The sequence below is a fragment of the Sus scrofa genome, chromosome 2, assembly GCF_054392235.1.
Source record: "Sus scrofa isolate SSC_HxYL_T2T_F1_AM1 chromosome 2, Sscrofa_HxYL_maternal_Yorkshire_Landrace_v2.0, whole genome shotgun sequence".
NCBI lineage: Eukaryota > Metazoa > Chordata > Mammalia > Artiodactyla > Suidae > Sus > Sus scrofa.
Genome location: NC_139384.1, coordinates 2,883,719 through 2,899,792, shown reverse-complemented (window position 1 = coordinate 2,899,792; position 16,074 = coordinate 2,883,719). Strand labels below are relative to the sequence as shown.

The window sequence follows — 16,074 nt, the reverse complement described above, 5'->3', positions numbered from 1 at the left end:
ACGAACACGCGTGCTCCTGCCTCGCGCTCCTGTGTTCGTGGGGATGGGCTGGGTCCAGGCCTCCGTGTCTCTGAAAAGTCTGCGGGTGAGCCTGGTGCCCAGCCAGCTTTCGAGGGCGGGGATGACGGTGCTCCAGTTCACTGGGTGCCAGCGGGAAGCCTGCTAGGACGTCCTAACCACCCTGTCTCCTTAACTACCCGATGCCACACATCGTGCACGGGCCGCCTCTGCTCTCCTTGCGACTCCCGTAAGCGGCCTCTCCTGCCTCATCTCCTGGGGGTGAGGAGCCTTCGCCAAGATAATCCCAATGAAATGGGGGACGAAGGGCTCAAGGCACTGTGCCCGAGGTCGACTCTGCCTCTGAACTCTGGCTTAAACTCACCAGCAAGCCTCGTTGCCATTAATCAGGTTTCCCGCTGTAACCCAAAGGGACATACGCCTTAGCCATGCCTGGCTGAGCCAGGCCCTAACCTTACCTCTGACCCGCATGGGGTAGGGGTGGGGGCTGCCCAACTCCCCGCCTTGCTTCTCTCTCTGGGACCACTCTCCCCCCCGGGTGCCCACAGGGACACTCGGCTCCCACAGCACCCTGGGGAAGCGTCAGTGTCATGGGCCAACGCGGGGATTCTGGCACATGGAGCTGATCTGAAAGTGGTACACGCACGCGGTCTACGGAGCGCAGGCTCCACGGCCCCGTATACGCAACACCCACTTCCTTGCCCCCACCTCTGAGATGAGTTTGCACAACACCTGCTGACTCCAGCCTCTCTCATGGGAATTCCCAGCTGGAAGACAGCCTTTGCACGGAACTCCCCTCCACCCAAAGCGCTGGCTTCAGGCGGGAGGGAGGGGCGTGGTCAGCCAAGACACTGTCCCAACAACACAAGGACAGGCTCCTCCCGCACCAAGGCGGAGAGCGGGAACCTGCAGACGGTGAGCACCCAAGAAGCGCACGCATGAGGGAGATGCCCCTTCACGGGGCCCCATGCCGTCAAGATGACGAGGTCGGCATTCTGGCAAAGTCCAAGAAGGAGAAGTGAACTTGCATGGACGCTGCAGTCTTTGAAGAGCGAACGTTCCCTTTGGAAGCGGCCCTTGAATCCCCAAGTTCAAGCTGCAGCGTGCCTCTTCACAGAGAAAGTGCAAGCCTGACAAGCTTTGGGTTCCTTCCCGGGGACGAGAGAAAGGAAGGCTCTCGAGAGGGTGGGGGTGGGGAGGACAGTCTGCCTGCCCTTTGGGCAGCTTCCACACAGGGCCCTGCACTTGACCAAGAGCCCAGAAGCCCCAGCCTCCAGGACAGCTTCCCGCCCAAACAAAGGTCCACCTGAAACACGTGAGTCTGCCCAAAACACTCCCTCCAAGGTTAAAGCTTTTCAATGAGAAAAAAAAAAAAAAGGAAATTTTCTACTGGAAAAACATGCACCTCTAAGGCTATAAGTGATGAAACTCTTTCGGTGGCTGAATCCGGTAACGAGGAAACCAACTCGATGGAGAGTCTCACTCTTTTAAACCCAAGCACCTAAAGGAGAACTTCTGAGCCCCACGAGGTAGCCTTGAAATGAACCGGAAGGAGTGAGGGTCCCAGCCCCCCGGCCCCCCACCTGCCCCGTTAGAGCAGGACCTGTGGTGAAGGGCCTGGGACTGTTTGGGGCCCACTCCTCCTCCGACTTATCTGATACATAACAACACCGATGAAACGCAGCCTGGGGCCAACCATTCCTAGAATCCTGGAATTCAGAGGTTGCCCAGAAAATAAACCTGTTCCAACACAGCAAATACATTTGCATATCAGAGGTTAAAGGCAGTATCAGACGAGGGGCTGTGAAAACAGAAACTCTTGAACGCTCCCGATTTGCACGGAAGCTTCGATCCGACCCGATGGCGTGCCTTCTCTGCCCTGCCCAGGCGTGCGCTGCGGACACGTCCGCCAACCAACACAGCTCTGCTTCCTGGGAGAGGGGTGGGCCCAGTGCACGCTCCGTGGCAGCCCCACGCTTCTTTTATTGACTCGTTTATCAAGGAGGTGATCCGAGCAGCCTAACTACCAGGGAGGTTCTTGCATCTGCAGCTCTCATCTATTATTCAAAACCAAGAACCAGCAACAGCATTGTCAACCTCCTGGAGTATCCGCCTCTCTCTGTCTCTGTCTCACACACACACATGCACACACACGCACGCACACGGGAAGGGGCTTACATCACAAGTGCATCCTACGGAAGATGATTCAACCCAGTCTCTCTGCATGTTCATGAGGTTACACATCGAGTTAACCCATGGAACCAGAGTGGGTGCCAGGCTCCCGCACCGCACTGAAACGGTGGGCGTGCCTCCCACCGTTTAAATGGACAAGAACCCAGGGAGCCCAAGCCTTCATCGGAGCCAGGCTCTGATTGGCCAACAATAACTTAGGGACCTCTTTCAGACGCGTGATGCCTGGGATGAGTTAAAGCCCCGCCCCCATTGTACCTGGCTCTCTCTCCTCCAATAGCACCGTCCCTTCCAGATTTGCATCCATCACTCTCATCCTCTCCAAGCACGAGCGAATCTGCAGCCCAGAGAGACCCCTGGAAGCTTTAGGCATCTCGGGGAGACACGGCTTCCCAGTGGCCATCTCGCCAAGGCCTGGATCGCCTCCTTCCCAGAATGAACGAGTGTCTGGCCGGCCCCATGGCGGAGGCACCGAGACGGAGCCCGGCTGGAGAGCACACACTCACTCTACTTCCCAAAGCAGACGAGACGGGGCTCGGGTTAGCCCCTCAGAACGCTCTGCCAGGGGACCTCAACTCCCCACAGGGGACGCCTGAACCCAGCAAACCTCTTACAAATGATTTTTGTCAAGGTACTGCCTCTCCTGTGTGCCTCACACACGCCAACACGGCAACCCCAGGTGAGGCTTGAAGCACGCGGGCGCTCACATCCAGCGAGTTTTTTTAAATGAAGGGGACGCGCCCTCCTTTCGGCCATGAGCCAAAGCTGGTTTTCAAAGCGTCTGAGTTTAAAAGTTCCTTGTTGGTACCATCAACTCCAGCCACCCCTCTTGCCCAGGCTCCGTGGTCTTTAAAGGCCATTATCCATCCGACGGGCCGGTTACCTCGTCTTGCAAACCAACAGACTCTATGCCCCCAACGTCACAGACCGCATGCAAGCAAGAGGCACGATACAGTGCTTCCCAACCTGCCCCCGTGGCACCAAAACGGGCGACGGCCCCTCCCGGGGTCTGTGCCAACAGCCGCGACAAGGCCAACCATAGATCCACATGTGTCCCTGACATCAGGGCCACTCCCTTTCTCTGCCTTCTTCTAGATCAATGGCCAAGTTCCACGTGGATTCCCGACGCTCCAACGCGTTACAGCCAAGGCCTCAAAGACAGCACCCGGGCCCGGCCTGCAGGAATCGGCACCCACAGTGGGTGACATAACCGAGCACGACCTGTCCAGGGCAGCCTCCACGCCAGCCCCCGCCAGCCACGCTGCCGAGACCACGGACCCCAACCCAAAGAGAGTCGGCGCTCTCCCCAGGCGGAAAGATCCAGACACCTGTGTCCCTACCTCGATCAAGAAGTCCCCAGTCCTTAGTCCGGCTTGCCAGGCCACCCCGCCTTCATCCACAGACTCCAGGTACTGCAAGGCCGGGAACGCCGGCGTTGGCGTGAATTCTTCGATGGGCGTATCCGCTGGGAAGGCAAGTGATACCGCGTTACAAGCCCAGAAGGTGCTTCCCAGGCGGCCCAGGCCTCCCCCCACCGGGGCCCGGGGAGAAGGAGGGCCCTGCGTCTCCGGGGGAAGCAGGTGGTCCAGGCCAGCTCTGCCGGGGAAGGGCTGACACGGGTCAACAGCAACACAAGCAAGGGAGCTCGCGGCGTTCTGGAGCCACCGTCCCCCCGTGCCGTCCCCTGCGAAAACAGAGGACAGCGTGCGCCCCTGTACATGTCTCCGTGTACACGCCTGTCATTTTCTTTAAAAGCATCCGTGACTAAACATTTTCAGTTCTAAAAATGGAAAAGTTCCCCCCAGAACCACATGGAGCTACAGAAACACCACACGGAACCACTCGCCAGATGTACATCCACGTAGACTCGCAACCAAGGGACTTCAACGCGGAGCGTGGACGGAACAGAACGCTGACCCCGTGGGCGGCTGCAGATTTGGAATCCGCTTATGAATTCTCTCTCGCTGGGGGCCCGGCTCTCTGTGGCCACTCTGCGGCCAGCATCCATGGGAGGCCTGGGCCCCCTGCTCCTCAGTAGAGCAAGCCCGGGCTTCCGGGCCCCACGGCGGCAGAGCAGCACTCTAGGGCCAGAGGTGGACTTTGCTGGGAGCTCAGGAGCGGCCGGGGGTGGTGGGCGGGGGGAGGGGAACCACCACGCAGACAGTCACGGACACACGGGGACAGAGGTCTCCTGCCTCCCTCCCTCTGGACAGGCTGCTGTCAGAGAGCAGGTGGGGCCACCGGGGAAGGAGGGAGGGCTCCCCAGCGCAGGTGCGGGACCCCCAGCACTGCGCGGAGGATCTGGGATCAAACTTCCAAATGGTTTCCCCGCACAGGCGGCACACAGATGTCTCTTCTCCTGGGGAGGTGATGCCATTTTGTTTCATTTTGGAACGGAAGCCCCCAAGAGAAGGGCTGGTGCTGGGTGCCCTGTTGTGGAATCCGTTCCCGGAGCCCCCCACCACCGGCCACGTGACGTGTGTGCTGCTGCCGGCTGGGCCACGGCAGAGGGGACCATCTTGCCACGTTTCCTTTGCAAAGTCACCTTAGAGGCGGGCGCACGGACGCCTGCCGCACTCGGAGCTGAAGCCCACTCCCGGAACGGGGCAGTTTCCGGATCCCCAAAACTCGGGCCCCAGTCATTCTGGGAATCTGAGACCAGGAGCTCCAAACCCAGCCACCATCGGGCTGAAGTAAAGCACAAAACAGGGATGAAACCACATTTTGGAAAAAAAAAAAAAAAGAGTGGGGGGAGGGAGGGGGAGAGCGCGCAAGCACGTTCAGAGCAATGCTGTGTCCAGAAAATTAAAAATATTCCTCAAGGAAGCCCCAGTGTTTTCTGAGTAAGAATGTTAGAGCACACAGTTGTCTAGCAACCGAGTGCCCCCAGGAAAAAGGGTTCTTTCGGAGCTGGGGAACATTTTTTCATACAGGCGTACACACACACACACACACACACACACACACACACACACGCGTGAATGCCCCCAGGCGGGGAGCAGCTGCTCTTACCTTTCGCCCCTCGGAGCACAAATCCAAAGCCCTCATTGTCTTTCTTCTGCAGAACCACAGTCTTCTCCTCGATAATGCAGTCACTGTAGAGAGAATTCCGGGGACAGCGACCATTACTGTGGCCCATCATCATCACCGCGGCCGGTCCTCCACCGGGAACGTTCATCATCCTCCAGCCAATTAATCACCCCAGCTCGCCGGATCCAGGCAGCATGGAGGAAACTAAGCAGGGCGCAGGAGGAGCGAAGGCAGCTGGGGGGCAGGCTAACGGGATAGGCGGGCGCGCAGTGGGGCTCGGAGGGGGGGGCCAGGCAGAGGCAGAGCGGGAGCGAGCGGGAGGCAGGAGTCATACATGGTGGGGCGGCCGCCGAGCGAGGGCCCGGCGGGCTGGCTCCGGGCACCCGAGCGCCGGGAAAGTAAGTGGCCCGCAGGCACGGCCGCAGCGCCTTCCGGAGCCCGGGCCGGACGCAGCAGGCGGGCAGCGCAATGAAATCAGCCGGAGGAGAAATGAGGCGGCAGGGTTTTTTCTTCTTCTTCTTCTTCTTGAAGGGCTTTGAAAAAACCATCCGATTCTCGGTGCTGCCTGCACCAGCCGGCACCCGCAGGCGCAGAGACCCCTCCCTCTGGTCCGGGTGAACGCGGGGGCCCCCTCGATCATCCGCGGAGCCCACAATGCCACCGGCGGCGGCGGTGGCGGCGGCGGCGGCGGCGGCGGCAGCTCGGCGTCATCCCGCGCAGAGAAACCGCAGGCTGGCGGAGGGGGCGGCCGACGGGCGGGGGCTTCCAGCGGGAGGGGGCAGGTCACTCCAGTGACACGGAAGCCGCTGCCGGCACGGCCTCCTGGAGGGGGCGACGCGCTGTGGGGCCCGGGAGAAGGGGGCTGCGGGCTCCCCCTTGGAGAGACGCTCGAAAGCCACAGCAGCGGCCCCCTGGCACAGCATTTTTTTTTTTTTTTAAAGGAAAGAAACCCGAAAGCTCCAACTTTGCTTCGGCGGCCAAAGCCTCCCACCATCCCCGGCCGCAGCCAGGGCCCGTCGCCACATGGTCGCCCCGCCGCCCGCGGACCCGGGCGCGGGACCGAGGTGGGCCTCCCCGCCGCCCCTCCCCCCTTCCGGGGGCTGCATCCTTCTAGGAGCCCGGCGGCTGCCCCGGAAGTAAGTCAGGGGCGGGGCGGCTGCTGCGGAGGAGCGGGAGGAGGAGGGGCGGGCGGCAGCCCCGAGAGGCCGTCTCCAGGGTCCTAAGGGGCTGGCGTGGGAGGACAGGGTGGGGAGGAAGCCCCCCCCCCAAATCCAGCAGGCCCCTGTCTGGGGGGAGGGGGGCGGTGGCAGCAGCATGCCCAGGGGCTGGAAGTAGTGAAGGTCAGCTCTGCCCCCACTGGACTGGCCCCCTGCAGGGAGCATGTGGCCCCAACGTGGCCACCTGGGTCCCCGGGAGGAGAAGGAGGGACAGGGGTGCTTGGACAGCAGCCAAGAACTTTCCACTGCCGGAGGGGGGATAGAGCAGAGGACACGTGTCCTGACCCGCCACCCAGCCCTCCATCTCCGCATCGAACTCACAGGCGTGACCCTGTCTTCCAGGAAGGGGCCGGCACAGCGGGTCACCCACCTTGACAACAGGCAGACCACACAATCCAGGAAGACCGGTCCAGGGTGGTCTCTGAAGCGGGGAGGTGGGTTTAGCCCCTGGGCTCTGGGTCGGCCTGCCAAGTTCAGAGAGCCCCAGGCCTGGGGGAATCGGCCCACGGGACTGAGGGCTGGAGCATGGCCAGGAGTCCAGGGTGTGAGAGTCCGTGGGAGGGCACACGCCAGCTCTCTAAACCCATTTCCCCGCACATCACAACGTGGTGACAACAAGCCACAGGCCTCCTGGGGTTCCTGTGAGGTCTGATGGGGCGATACCCTCAGCCGCGTGCAGTGGAATCAGAGAGCCCCTGGGAGCCATGGCTTTAACCGCATCCGGAACCACCTGGCAGTGAGCCAGGACTGGGGAAGCAGAGGAGCAGAGGGGGAGGAGCTGGGTGGGCGGGGCTCTTCAGTGAGGGACCCTCTACCAGGCCTCTCCATCCCATGCCTCCGCCAACCAGATACAGACTCGGCTGCCCACCTCCTCCCACCGGAACTTCCCAAGTGCACCTGCTGCCACTTTGCTTCCCAGGGCCAGGCTTCCTAGGGCCAGGCTGCTGAAGCCACGTCCTTTGCTCCTGCATGTCCCCCTGCAGCAGCAGCCCCTGAGACTAGGGAGACCATGCCGGCTCAGGATCCTGAACCTACTTCCTGCAGGGACACATGGTCCCCAGTGCCTGCCTCTGCCCAGCTCTGAGGTGCACCTGTCCTGACCCCCAGTCTCTGTTGGCCAATTCCGCCCGCTTGGCAGACAACCTCCACAGAGCCCACCGTTGTCCCCCACACTGGGGGCCTGTTAGAGGCAGTGGGCTGGCTGGACACTGGTTGTCTCCCCCTCTACTGACGGCAGGGGCGTGGTGGGTGAGGGAGCACCCGGAGATCCCAGCTCGGCTCTGACCCCCAAGGTCACTCTGACCTTCGGGGCCTCAGGGTCCTGCTCTGCCAAGTGGCAATAACAGCAGAGTGGCCCTCAGGGTAAGTGAGCAAGATGGCCACCTGAGCGCAGGCATGCAGCACGTGTTAATAACAGCACCTGTACGGAGTGGGCTGGTGGCCTACATGTGCCGACCCCTCCTGCTCCTGTAGGAACCCCTTCCCGGCGCAGGGCAGAGCCCGTCTCCCAAGCCCCCCGAGCCTCTGAGCGGTCCCTAACCTGCTGGGAGGACTTCCTGATCCGCGTGGCTTCCCCCACCTCGCTCCTGATCCATATGTGGTTTCGCACCCTGCTTGCTGAAAAAATGCCAGACTCCTTAGTCTCCGATGTGAAGGGCAACTCAAACGTCTCTCTCGAGCAGTCGTTCAGGATCTAAACAGCCCCCGGCCCCCCACCCATCACCACCTGTCTCACTTTCACTCGCAGCCAGACCTGGGTCTGAATCCCAGCACAGGCATCTACCCGCTTAGCTTCTCAGGGCCTCAGCTTCCCCACCTGCAAAGTGGGGGCAAGAAGGAAGGCCCCTAAAATGCCCACATGAGGGCAGCCACCCCCACAACAGGGGAAAGTGCCCTCGTCAGCGTCCCCACCGGCCAAATATCCCAGCAAAGTGACCTCATTGTGATTACTGTGCGTGGGGCCAAGTGCCTCGGTGTTTCTGGATGGAGGAAAGTGGGCACGAAGACAGCGTGGAGACAAGGGAGACCGCAGGGTCCCCAGAAGAGGTCTCTGGACGGTCCCCAGCTCCCAGTCGCCCGCAGAGGCAGGGCAGCTCAGCATCATGGAGCGCCTACGGCATGCAGCTGGCTCGGCCCGGGAAGCGGAAAGGCAGTCCCCGGCCGTTAGAAACCTCCGAGCTTGGTAGTGATCCATGAAAAGCAATGGGAAACTCGAGCAAAAAGAGTCCTTCCCTTAAAACAGGGAAGTTTGTCCAAAGGGCACGACCAACTCCATGGGATCAGACTGGGAAATTCCAGGAGGCCTCCCGGATGAGACCCTCTCGGAGGGGTTCTTTCGGCTGGTTTACGGAGCCTGAAAACGGTCTCCAGATGCCAGCCCTGGCCAGGCCTGGAAGATGTGGCCTCTGTGCACCGCGGCAGAGCTGCGCCCATGCCCCAAGAACCAGAAGCGGCTCGAACCTTGGCCCTGGCCCGCCCCATCCCTGTGCTAGCAGATCCGCTCCCCAGATGCAGAGACCTGGCCTCACTAGGGCAGGGCCTGGGCACCTGCACGTTGGGACCTGCTGTGCAGTCATTATCACGTGGCCCCTGGGGGCGGGGCCTAGGGAAACAGACAGCCCAGCCCCAAAGGGATCACACCCACCCGCTCTGCATCTTGCCTTTGGACCTTCGCCCTGGACCAGGTCACAGCCCAGCCCCACTGCCTCACCAGAGCCTCCTCCATCTGGCTGGGCCATTTCCCTGAAACGCCCCGACCTTGGCCTTACAATCTACCCCTGTCTTCACGCACTGGGCCTCTGGAGTGCCCACTGCCTTCCAGTCTGTGTTTCCTTTGCCAGCCGCCCCCACCCTCAGTACCAGTCGCCCGGCAGGCCTGCTGAATAGGGTGCGAGCCATCCCAAGCCCTCCCAACAAGAGGCCACCACACAGTCTCGCCACAGGGCCCCCTGCAGCCTTGCTCTCCCCTCTGGTGAGGCCCGTCTCACCTGCTAAGCCATAACCTGTGGGCTCCTGGAGAGCAGACATCATGCCCTGTTCTCTGGATCTCCCTACACGGCACACTGCGTGCTGCTGGTGAGAGTCTATCTGCCTTTGTTGATGAAACAAAAAATGTGATGCAGCTGTACCCTCTTCAAACATGACTGAACAGGACAGGAGAGCACCTCCATGTGCCCCAAATGTCCCCTCCACCAGCAGCTTCCTGTAACAGGAGCTATGGCAGGCAGAGGGGGCGGGCACTCAGCCCTGCCAAGTACAGTTGTGCAGGTTGTACATAGTACAACTTCACAGGATACCATCACACTCACGGCCATCAGAGAACCATATATTTAGTGTGGCAATTTCGGTTCAGCTGGAAGTCAAGTCCCTTAAAGGAGTAGGGACATCTTTCTAGCTCATGCAAAAATGGCGTACAGGCCATTGGCTGCCTTGGAGAACATAAGGGGTGCCCCGTACATGGGTCTACCTGGGGGTATGGGCTGCAGGACGCGGCATCAGGAGGGATCCACAGAGAAACCTATCAATACTGGGAGACGCAGCTCCTGGGAGCCACACAGGAGAGACGATGAAAGGGTTCCGCGTTCTCACAAGAGTCCCACACACCCTGCTGTACACACCTGGAGCGAGGCAGGAGGGCTGTGGGAAACCAGTCGGCCACACAGAGGGCCTCACGGGCCTCACCCTGCTGGCAGACCCAAAGATGCTCCTGCTGGATGTCTGCCTCGCAAGACCACAGACGGTCAAGCCTCAGGTGGCCGTAACTGTGGCAGCCTGCATGGAAGGCTGCCCTTTACTTGGGTCCAGAAGGTGGCAGGTGCCAGTGGTGACAGCTGGCATTTAGGATCTGTCAGTCCCTGAACAAGCTCCCTTGGAGAAGGTGGAAACAGGGAGCCAGGCCCCAGCCGATGCGATGTATGAGCATGTGTGGCCCCAGGACGGCTGTCTGTCTGTCCTGAACCACGTGGGAAGGATGGTGGCGGGCATTTGAACTTCGAACACAAAGACTGCTGGGGTAGACCAGATGGCTGCACCCAGGCTCTCAGGATTCCAGCTGGGATCTGACCCTGTCGAGACCGACAGCCGCATTTCTCTCCTGCTCCAGTGGGGCTGGGTTCTGGTCTATGGGCCTAAAGCTCGGGGGCCGATGGTTAAGCGACCACGTTAATTAGCAAATTCCTGCAGCCATTCCTTCCTGAATACCTGCCTGCTAGCTGTCAGGAGATGGACTTGGTTCTTGGCATTTTGGGAGAGAACAAACCAGACCCAGCCTGGCCCTTGTGGAGACGTCAGGTTTAAGAGGTTGAATGGCAGTGCCCCCACCCCCGTGTCTGTACATGTGACCTTTTTTGGGGAGTAAGGTCAGTGCAGACAGGAGTAGTTAAGGCTCCCGAGATGCCATCGTCCTGGCCTTAGTGAGGGGCCTAAACCAATGACTGGTCTTTATAAGAGAAAAGAGGCGGCGGCTGAGACAGGCTTGGGAAGAGGAGGCTGCGTGCGACAGGCAGACAGGATGCATGCGGCCACAAGCCAAGAAGCACGGAGGCCACTGGCCACACCAGAAGCTGCAAAGGGGAGGAAAGACCCTCCCGGGAGCCTCTGGCGAGAGCGCGCTCCCGCCCACACCTTAAGCTCGGACTTCTGGCTCCAGAAATGGGGGAAGATTCATTCATTTCTGCTGTTTGGGGCCCCTCTGTCTGTGGTTAGCTGTCACTGTGACCTCAGGAAGCTCGTACACCAGGCAGCTGGGGAGACAGACAGGAGCCCAGCTGGCACTCAGGTGTGCGGGATCCCATGCTGTGAGAACTAGAAGAGGGCTGGAGGACTTCCTGGAGGAGGAGGACCAAGGCATGCATAGGAGCGAGTGGGCTGGGAGGCTGCAGAGGGGAAAAGGGAGAAGAGAATGTCCCAGCCAGGGGCGGGACCACAGGGGTTAAGGCTCTGAGGCACAGCTGAGAGGCAGGAGGTGCTGATACACCGGGCCATGGGCATGAGCTACCTGCACACACAGAGCCAGCGGACGCAGCAGGGTGGCAGGAGGCTTCAACAATAGAAGCAGCGGGGCCACTCTCCCTGTCCCAGCCTTTTCCCAGCCAGGTTTGAGTCCCGCTGGAATGACCCAAGTTTGACCTACAGATGTGGCAGGAACTCTGTCCCACAGCCACGTTGCCTGCTGAACAGTTCACACCCGGAAGTGCCTTGGAAGAGGGCGTGCCTCCATCACTCCCCGAGGACCAGCTTCCCCAAGGCACCAGCGTGAAGCCCTGTATGCTGCGGATTGTCAGCTCGGCCTGGCTCCTCCCGGCAGGAGAAGACGTCGGGCCGGACAAACGCGGCAGCGCGAGGGTCAGGGAGGGGCCTACATGCTGGGCACGCGGTGCCTCAGTCAGCAGCACTGGCCTCCTGTGCAAAGCGGTGCGGAGCTGCCGGCACAGAGGCAGCAGCGGTATCGTGGCAACTGGACCCCGTGGCCCAGTCCCCCGGTGGCCTCAAAGCTTTGGGGGCCCCACACACTTGTCTGCGAGCTGGCAAAGGAAACCTATCAGCTCCACGCTCCAAACAGCAAGTAACACGGAAATTAGCCTGCGTTTAATTAAGTGTCTCCAAAATCGAACATGGGGTCGCTTCATTACTGGCTAGATTTCACATCCATCGCGCATCCCTGCTCGTGGAAACTGCGAGGCAGCTTTTCTCCCTTGGAGAGACTTCCCTCGTATGTGGCTGAAGGTGAAGAGGTCACAGGAGCCGCAGGGGGTACTGCCGTGAGGTTGGGCGCATAGGTTCAAGGGCAGAATTGCCCACATGCGTCTGGTGAGAAGGTGCACTGAGCGTGGGCGGGGGGTGTGAGGAATGCGCTCATTCCATCTGGGCTGGGGCTGCAGGAACTCAGGGTGCAGGGCCCCAGGGGGTCTTTCTAAAGCCGGGGAGGGGTGAGCACGGGGGCGACCGTGTATGGGGGGAGACGCTGCGAGAATCCTGAAAGAGAGGCTGGCATGTGTGTGTCAGCTCCGAAAGCTCCTTCCCGGAGCACTGGGGGGAACCCGTCTCCTCCAGGGCGGGAGCCGGAGCCCGAGTCTCCATCACGCCCCGAGGAAATGCATTTCGGTGACAGCGCCCGACGGAGGCAGGAACTGGGACACTGTTAGAAAGAGGGACCTCCAGGGACTGGGAAGGGCAGTGGCTGTCCTAGAAATTTCCAGGCTCTGCCAATCAGGGGGTGAGGCTAAACAGAGGCTCGGCTCTTCCAGCAGGAGTGTCAGGGGCCTCAACAGGTGTGCTGGCTGGGCAGAGATGCCAGACACGGGCAGGCAGCCTGGCTCACGCGGCAGCCCTGGCCACAGGGTGGCACAGAGGGCCACTCTGCGGGTGGGTAGGGACAGGCCCAGTCCGTGGGAAGGGCTGGCGGCTGGGAGCATGCGGGAGGGGTTTCCTGAGTCACCTGTCACTCACCACCCATGGGGCACCTCTTGGCTCTCGGCCACACACGCTGCTGCTCCCTGAATCCTGCTTCCTGCTTCTGGGTCAAGGGAGCACTGGCCCTCCCAGCCCTTTGCCAGCAGGAGGTTGCCCTAATTCCCAGGGGACACAAGGCCCCAGGCGATCTGGGTGCCCTGGTGTCACACGGAGGAGATAACGACTGCAGCCACCACGCCTGGGAGTGATGCTGCTCCTGGCGCCCGGGAGCCCTACCGGTGGAGCAGCGTCATTTCAGCGGCATGGGTGGGGACGCTGGGCCGTCCCCAAGGAGCCCAGACCCCGGCTGCAAGGTGACGTGTTCTTACAGGAGCCGCTTCCTCGACGGCCGGTGGTGAACGCGCCCGCCTGTGCTTACCACGCGTCTCCCACCGCACCGCTAACGTGATAAGCGATACACGTTTTTCCTAATAGAAGCAATAATGTGCAGAGAACTTGATTCAAATTAAATTGTCTCATTACTTTGCAATAAATCACCCAAAAGCATCTCCTAAGCACTCCACGGGCATGTTACCTGCCAAGAATGGCTGGTGGAGAAGACAAAAGACACAGCTTAAGTGGCTTCAAGATAATGACGGCAGGTGATCACCGCGCCCTGCGGAGATGAACCGAATGTGACCTAAAAGGGAGAAGGGCACCGAGGAACCCGAAGGGCCCAGGGTTCGGGGGAGGGGGTCCCAGCTTCGCCACACCCGCTCTGTGACCTTGGAGGTCACATACGGATGTCAGCTGCGACCTTGAAACGTCCCAATGGGGTAAGAAATGGGGTTCAAAAAAAGAAATTAGGAGTCTGGGATTGACAGATACACACTATTGTATATAAAACAGATAAACACAAGGACCTACTGTGTAGCACAGGGAACTCGAGTCAATATCCTGGGTTAACTTAGGATGGAAAGGACTAAAGAAGAAAAAAACAGGGAACTGAATCACTTTGCTGTGCACCTGAAGCTAACACAACATTATGAATCAACTCTGCTTGATTCATAAAAAAAAAAGAAAGAAAAATGGAGTTCCTGTCGTGGCGCAGTGGTTAACAAATCTGACTAGGAACCATGAGGTTGCGGGTTCGATCCCTGGCCTTGCTCAGTGGGTTAAGGATTCAGCGTTGCCTTGAGCTGTGGTGTAGATCGCAGACACGGCTCGGATCCCGTGTTGCTGTGGCTCTGGCGTAGGCTGGCGGCTAGGCTACAGCTCCGATTCGACCCCTAGCCTGGGAACCTCCATATGCTGAGGGAGCAGCCCTAGGAAAAAGGCAAAAAGAGGAAAAAAAAAAAAAAAGATGGAGCTCCTGTCTATGGCTCAGCGGTTAATGAACCTGACCAGTGCCCATGAGGTTGCGGGTTCGATCCCTGGCCTTGCTCAGTGGGTTAAGGATCCATCGTTGCCGTGAGCTGTGGTGTAGGTTGCAGACGCAGCTCAGAACCCACATTGCTGTGGCTCTGGCGTAGGCCAGCGGCTACAGCTCCAATTCGACCCCTAGCCTAGAAACCTCCACATGCTGCAGGTGCAGCCTAAAAAAGACCAAAAAAAAAAAAAAAAAAAAAAAAAGAGGAAAGAAAGTCCTCAGGGCAGGCAGGCAGGGTGTGGTGTACAGAGGGTGGCAGGCTCTATCAGTTAGTGAGAAAGGGCCTTGGACTTTCCTTCTGCAAACATTAAGCGCCGAAATACCTGCACGTGCTCCCTACGTGAAAGAATCTCCTTAGCATCAGCGGAGCTCCCCCAGGCGCCCTGCCTGCTAAGGTATGAGCAGACCCCAGAGGTACGCGGGTCTGGTTCCAGACCACTGAAATAAAGCAACTGTGGTGTTTCGGTTCGCCAGCGCCTCTAGAAGGGATGTTTACGCCACACCGCAGCCGGTTAAGCGGACAAAAGCATCCTGTCTACGAAAACAACGTACGTACCTTCATCAAAACGTATTTTACCGCTAAAACATGCTAACTGTGATCTGGGTCTTCAGTGAGTTGTCATCGTTTGTAATGAGAATCACGTCAACAATGTGTGATCAGGAACAATGAAACAGTTTTAAATACTGTGACAATTGCCGAAACGGGACACAGGGGCATGCTACCATAAGTGACTGTTGTTGGAAAAATGACGCCCATAGGCTGGCTCGAGCCAGAGTCGCCCTAAGCCTTCAGTTGCTAAAAAAAGCACAATGACATGCAATAAAGTCAGGTGCACCTGTCCGGACTTCACGGGCTCTTACAGGGCACTCCTGTGTGTCACAAAACCAAGAGGCAGGGACCCGCGAGGTGGTGGTGGTGGTAGGGGCACCCAGGCACCTCGCTCTGCTTCAAAGCTGGCGGGAGCACCTGTGGCTCTGCCTGTGTAGACGCTGCGTGCTGCCCTCATGAGCAATGGCTGCAGGCGTGTCACCAGACGAGCAGGGAGTTCAGCCTTGTAGGGTGCCCCCGCCCCCGGCGGCCAGGGAAAAGATGCCCCAGGTTCCAGGACTGGAGAACAAAGCCTTGGGACCCACACGAGAGGGACGCAGAACAGCCAGGTGTTGGCCCAACCCAAGGAGTCTTCCTGAGGCCTCTGTTCCCTCTCAACCTGTCACAAGTGCCATCGGCCAGAGCGCCAAGACACAGCTGGCATTTGTACATCCGTCCTGACCTCCCCCTATTCTGAGGGCCCATCCCTCTCACCTGAGGACCGTGAAAGCTTGCTAAGCCTCTGCTGATTCACTCCTTATTATAAAAATCTTAAAACAGATCATATCTTTGTCACATAAAAATATTCCTACAGTTTCCCATCAGATTTGGGGGAAAAAAAAAATCCAAATTCCCCACCATGGCTAAGACCCTTTGTGATCTGACCCATGCTTCTCATTCTCCCTGTTGCGGCCATGCTGCTCTCCTCTGCTCCCCAGCAGGCCAACCTCATCCCCCCCTGCAGTGCCTGTTCACACCCGAGCTCTTCCTGGGTGCCGCTCTAGGCCTTCACGAGTCAGACTCCATCACTGTTTGGGTCCTGAAGTCACTTGTGCACAGAGCCTCTCCTACAGCCCAGACACGGCTTCTGTGTCCCGAGTGCTCTGCCCTTCCCTCTGCTTTACTTTCCGCTCCTCGCTCACTGTATCTGAAGCTCTGGCATGTTTATCTGTCGCCATGTGACCCTCCCAGGAGCGTGGGGGTGACTTCCA

At 59.4% G+C, this 16,074-nt stretch overlaps 1 protein-coding gene and 1 long non-coding RNA gene across 20 annotated transcripts in view; one reads left to right on the top strand and one right to left on the bottom strand.

The window, feature by feature from the left end:
• The window catches only part of SHANK2 (SH3 and multiple ankyrin repeat domains 2), a 513,576-nt gene that overhangs the window by 146,900 nt on the left and 350,602 nt on the right, over positions 1-16,074 (bottom strand). For all 19 annotated transcript variants that reach the window (XM_085010449.1, XM_085010452.1, XM_085010454.1 and 16 more), the window contains 2 exons: positions 5,221-5,303; positions 3,549-3,673 (listed from right to left, as the gene is read on the bottom strand). In XM_085010449.1, the coding sequence (XP_084866575.1) occupies positions 3,549-3,673; positions 5,221-5,303 (208 nt within the window). The remainder of the gene's footprint in view (positions 1-3,548; positions 3,674-5,220; positions 5,304-16,074) is intronic.
• LOC146405022 (uncharacterized) lies at positions 6,180-12,061 on the top strand. The gene is made up of 2 exons (XR_014836734.1): positions 6,180-6,374; positions 6,798-12,061. It is a non-coding gene; the product is annotated as an uncharacterized LOC146405022 (long non-coding RNA).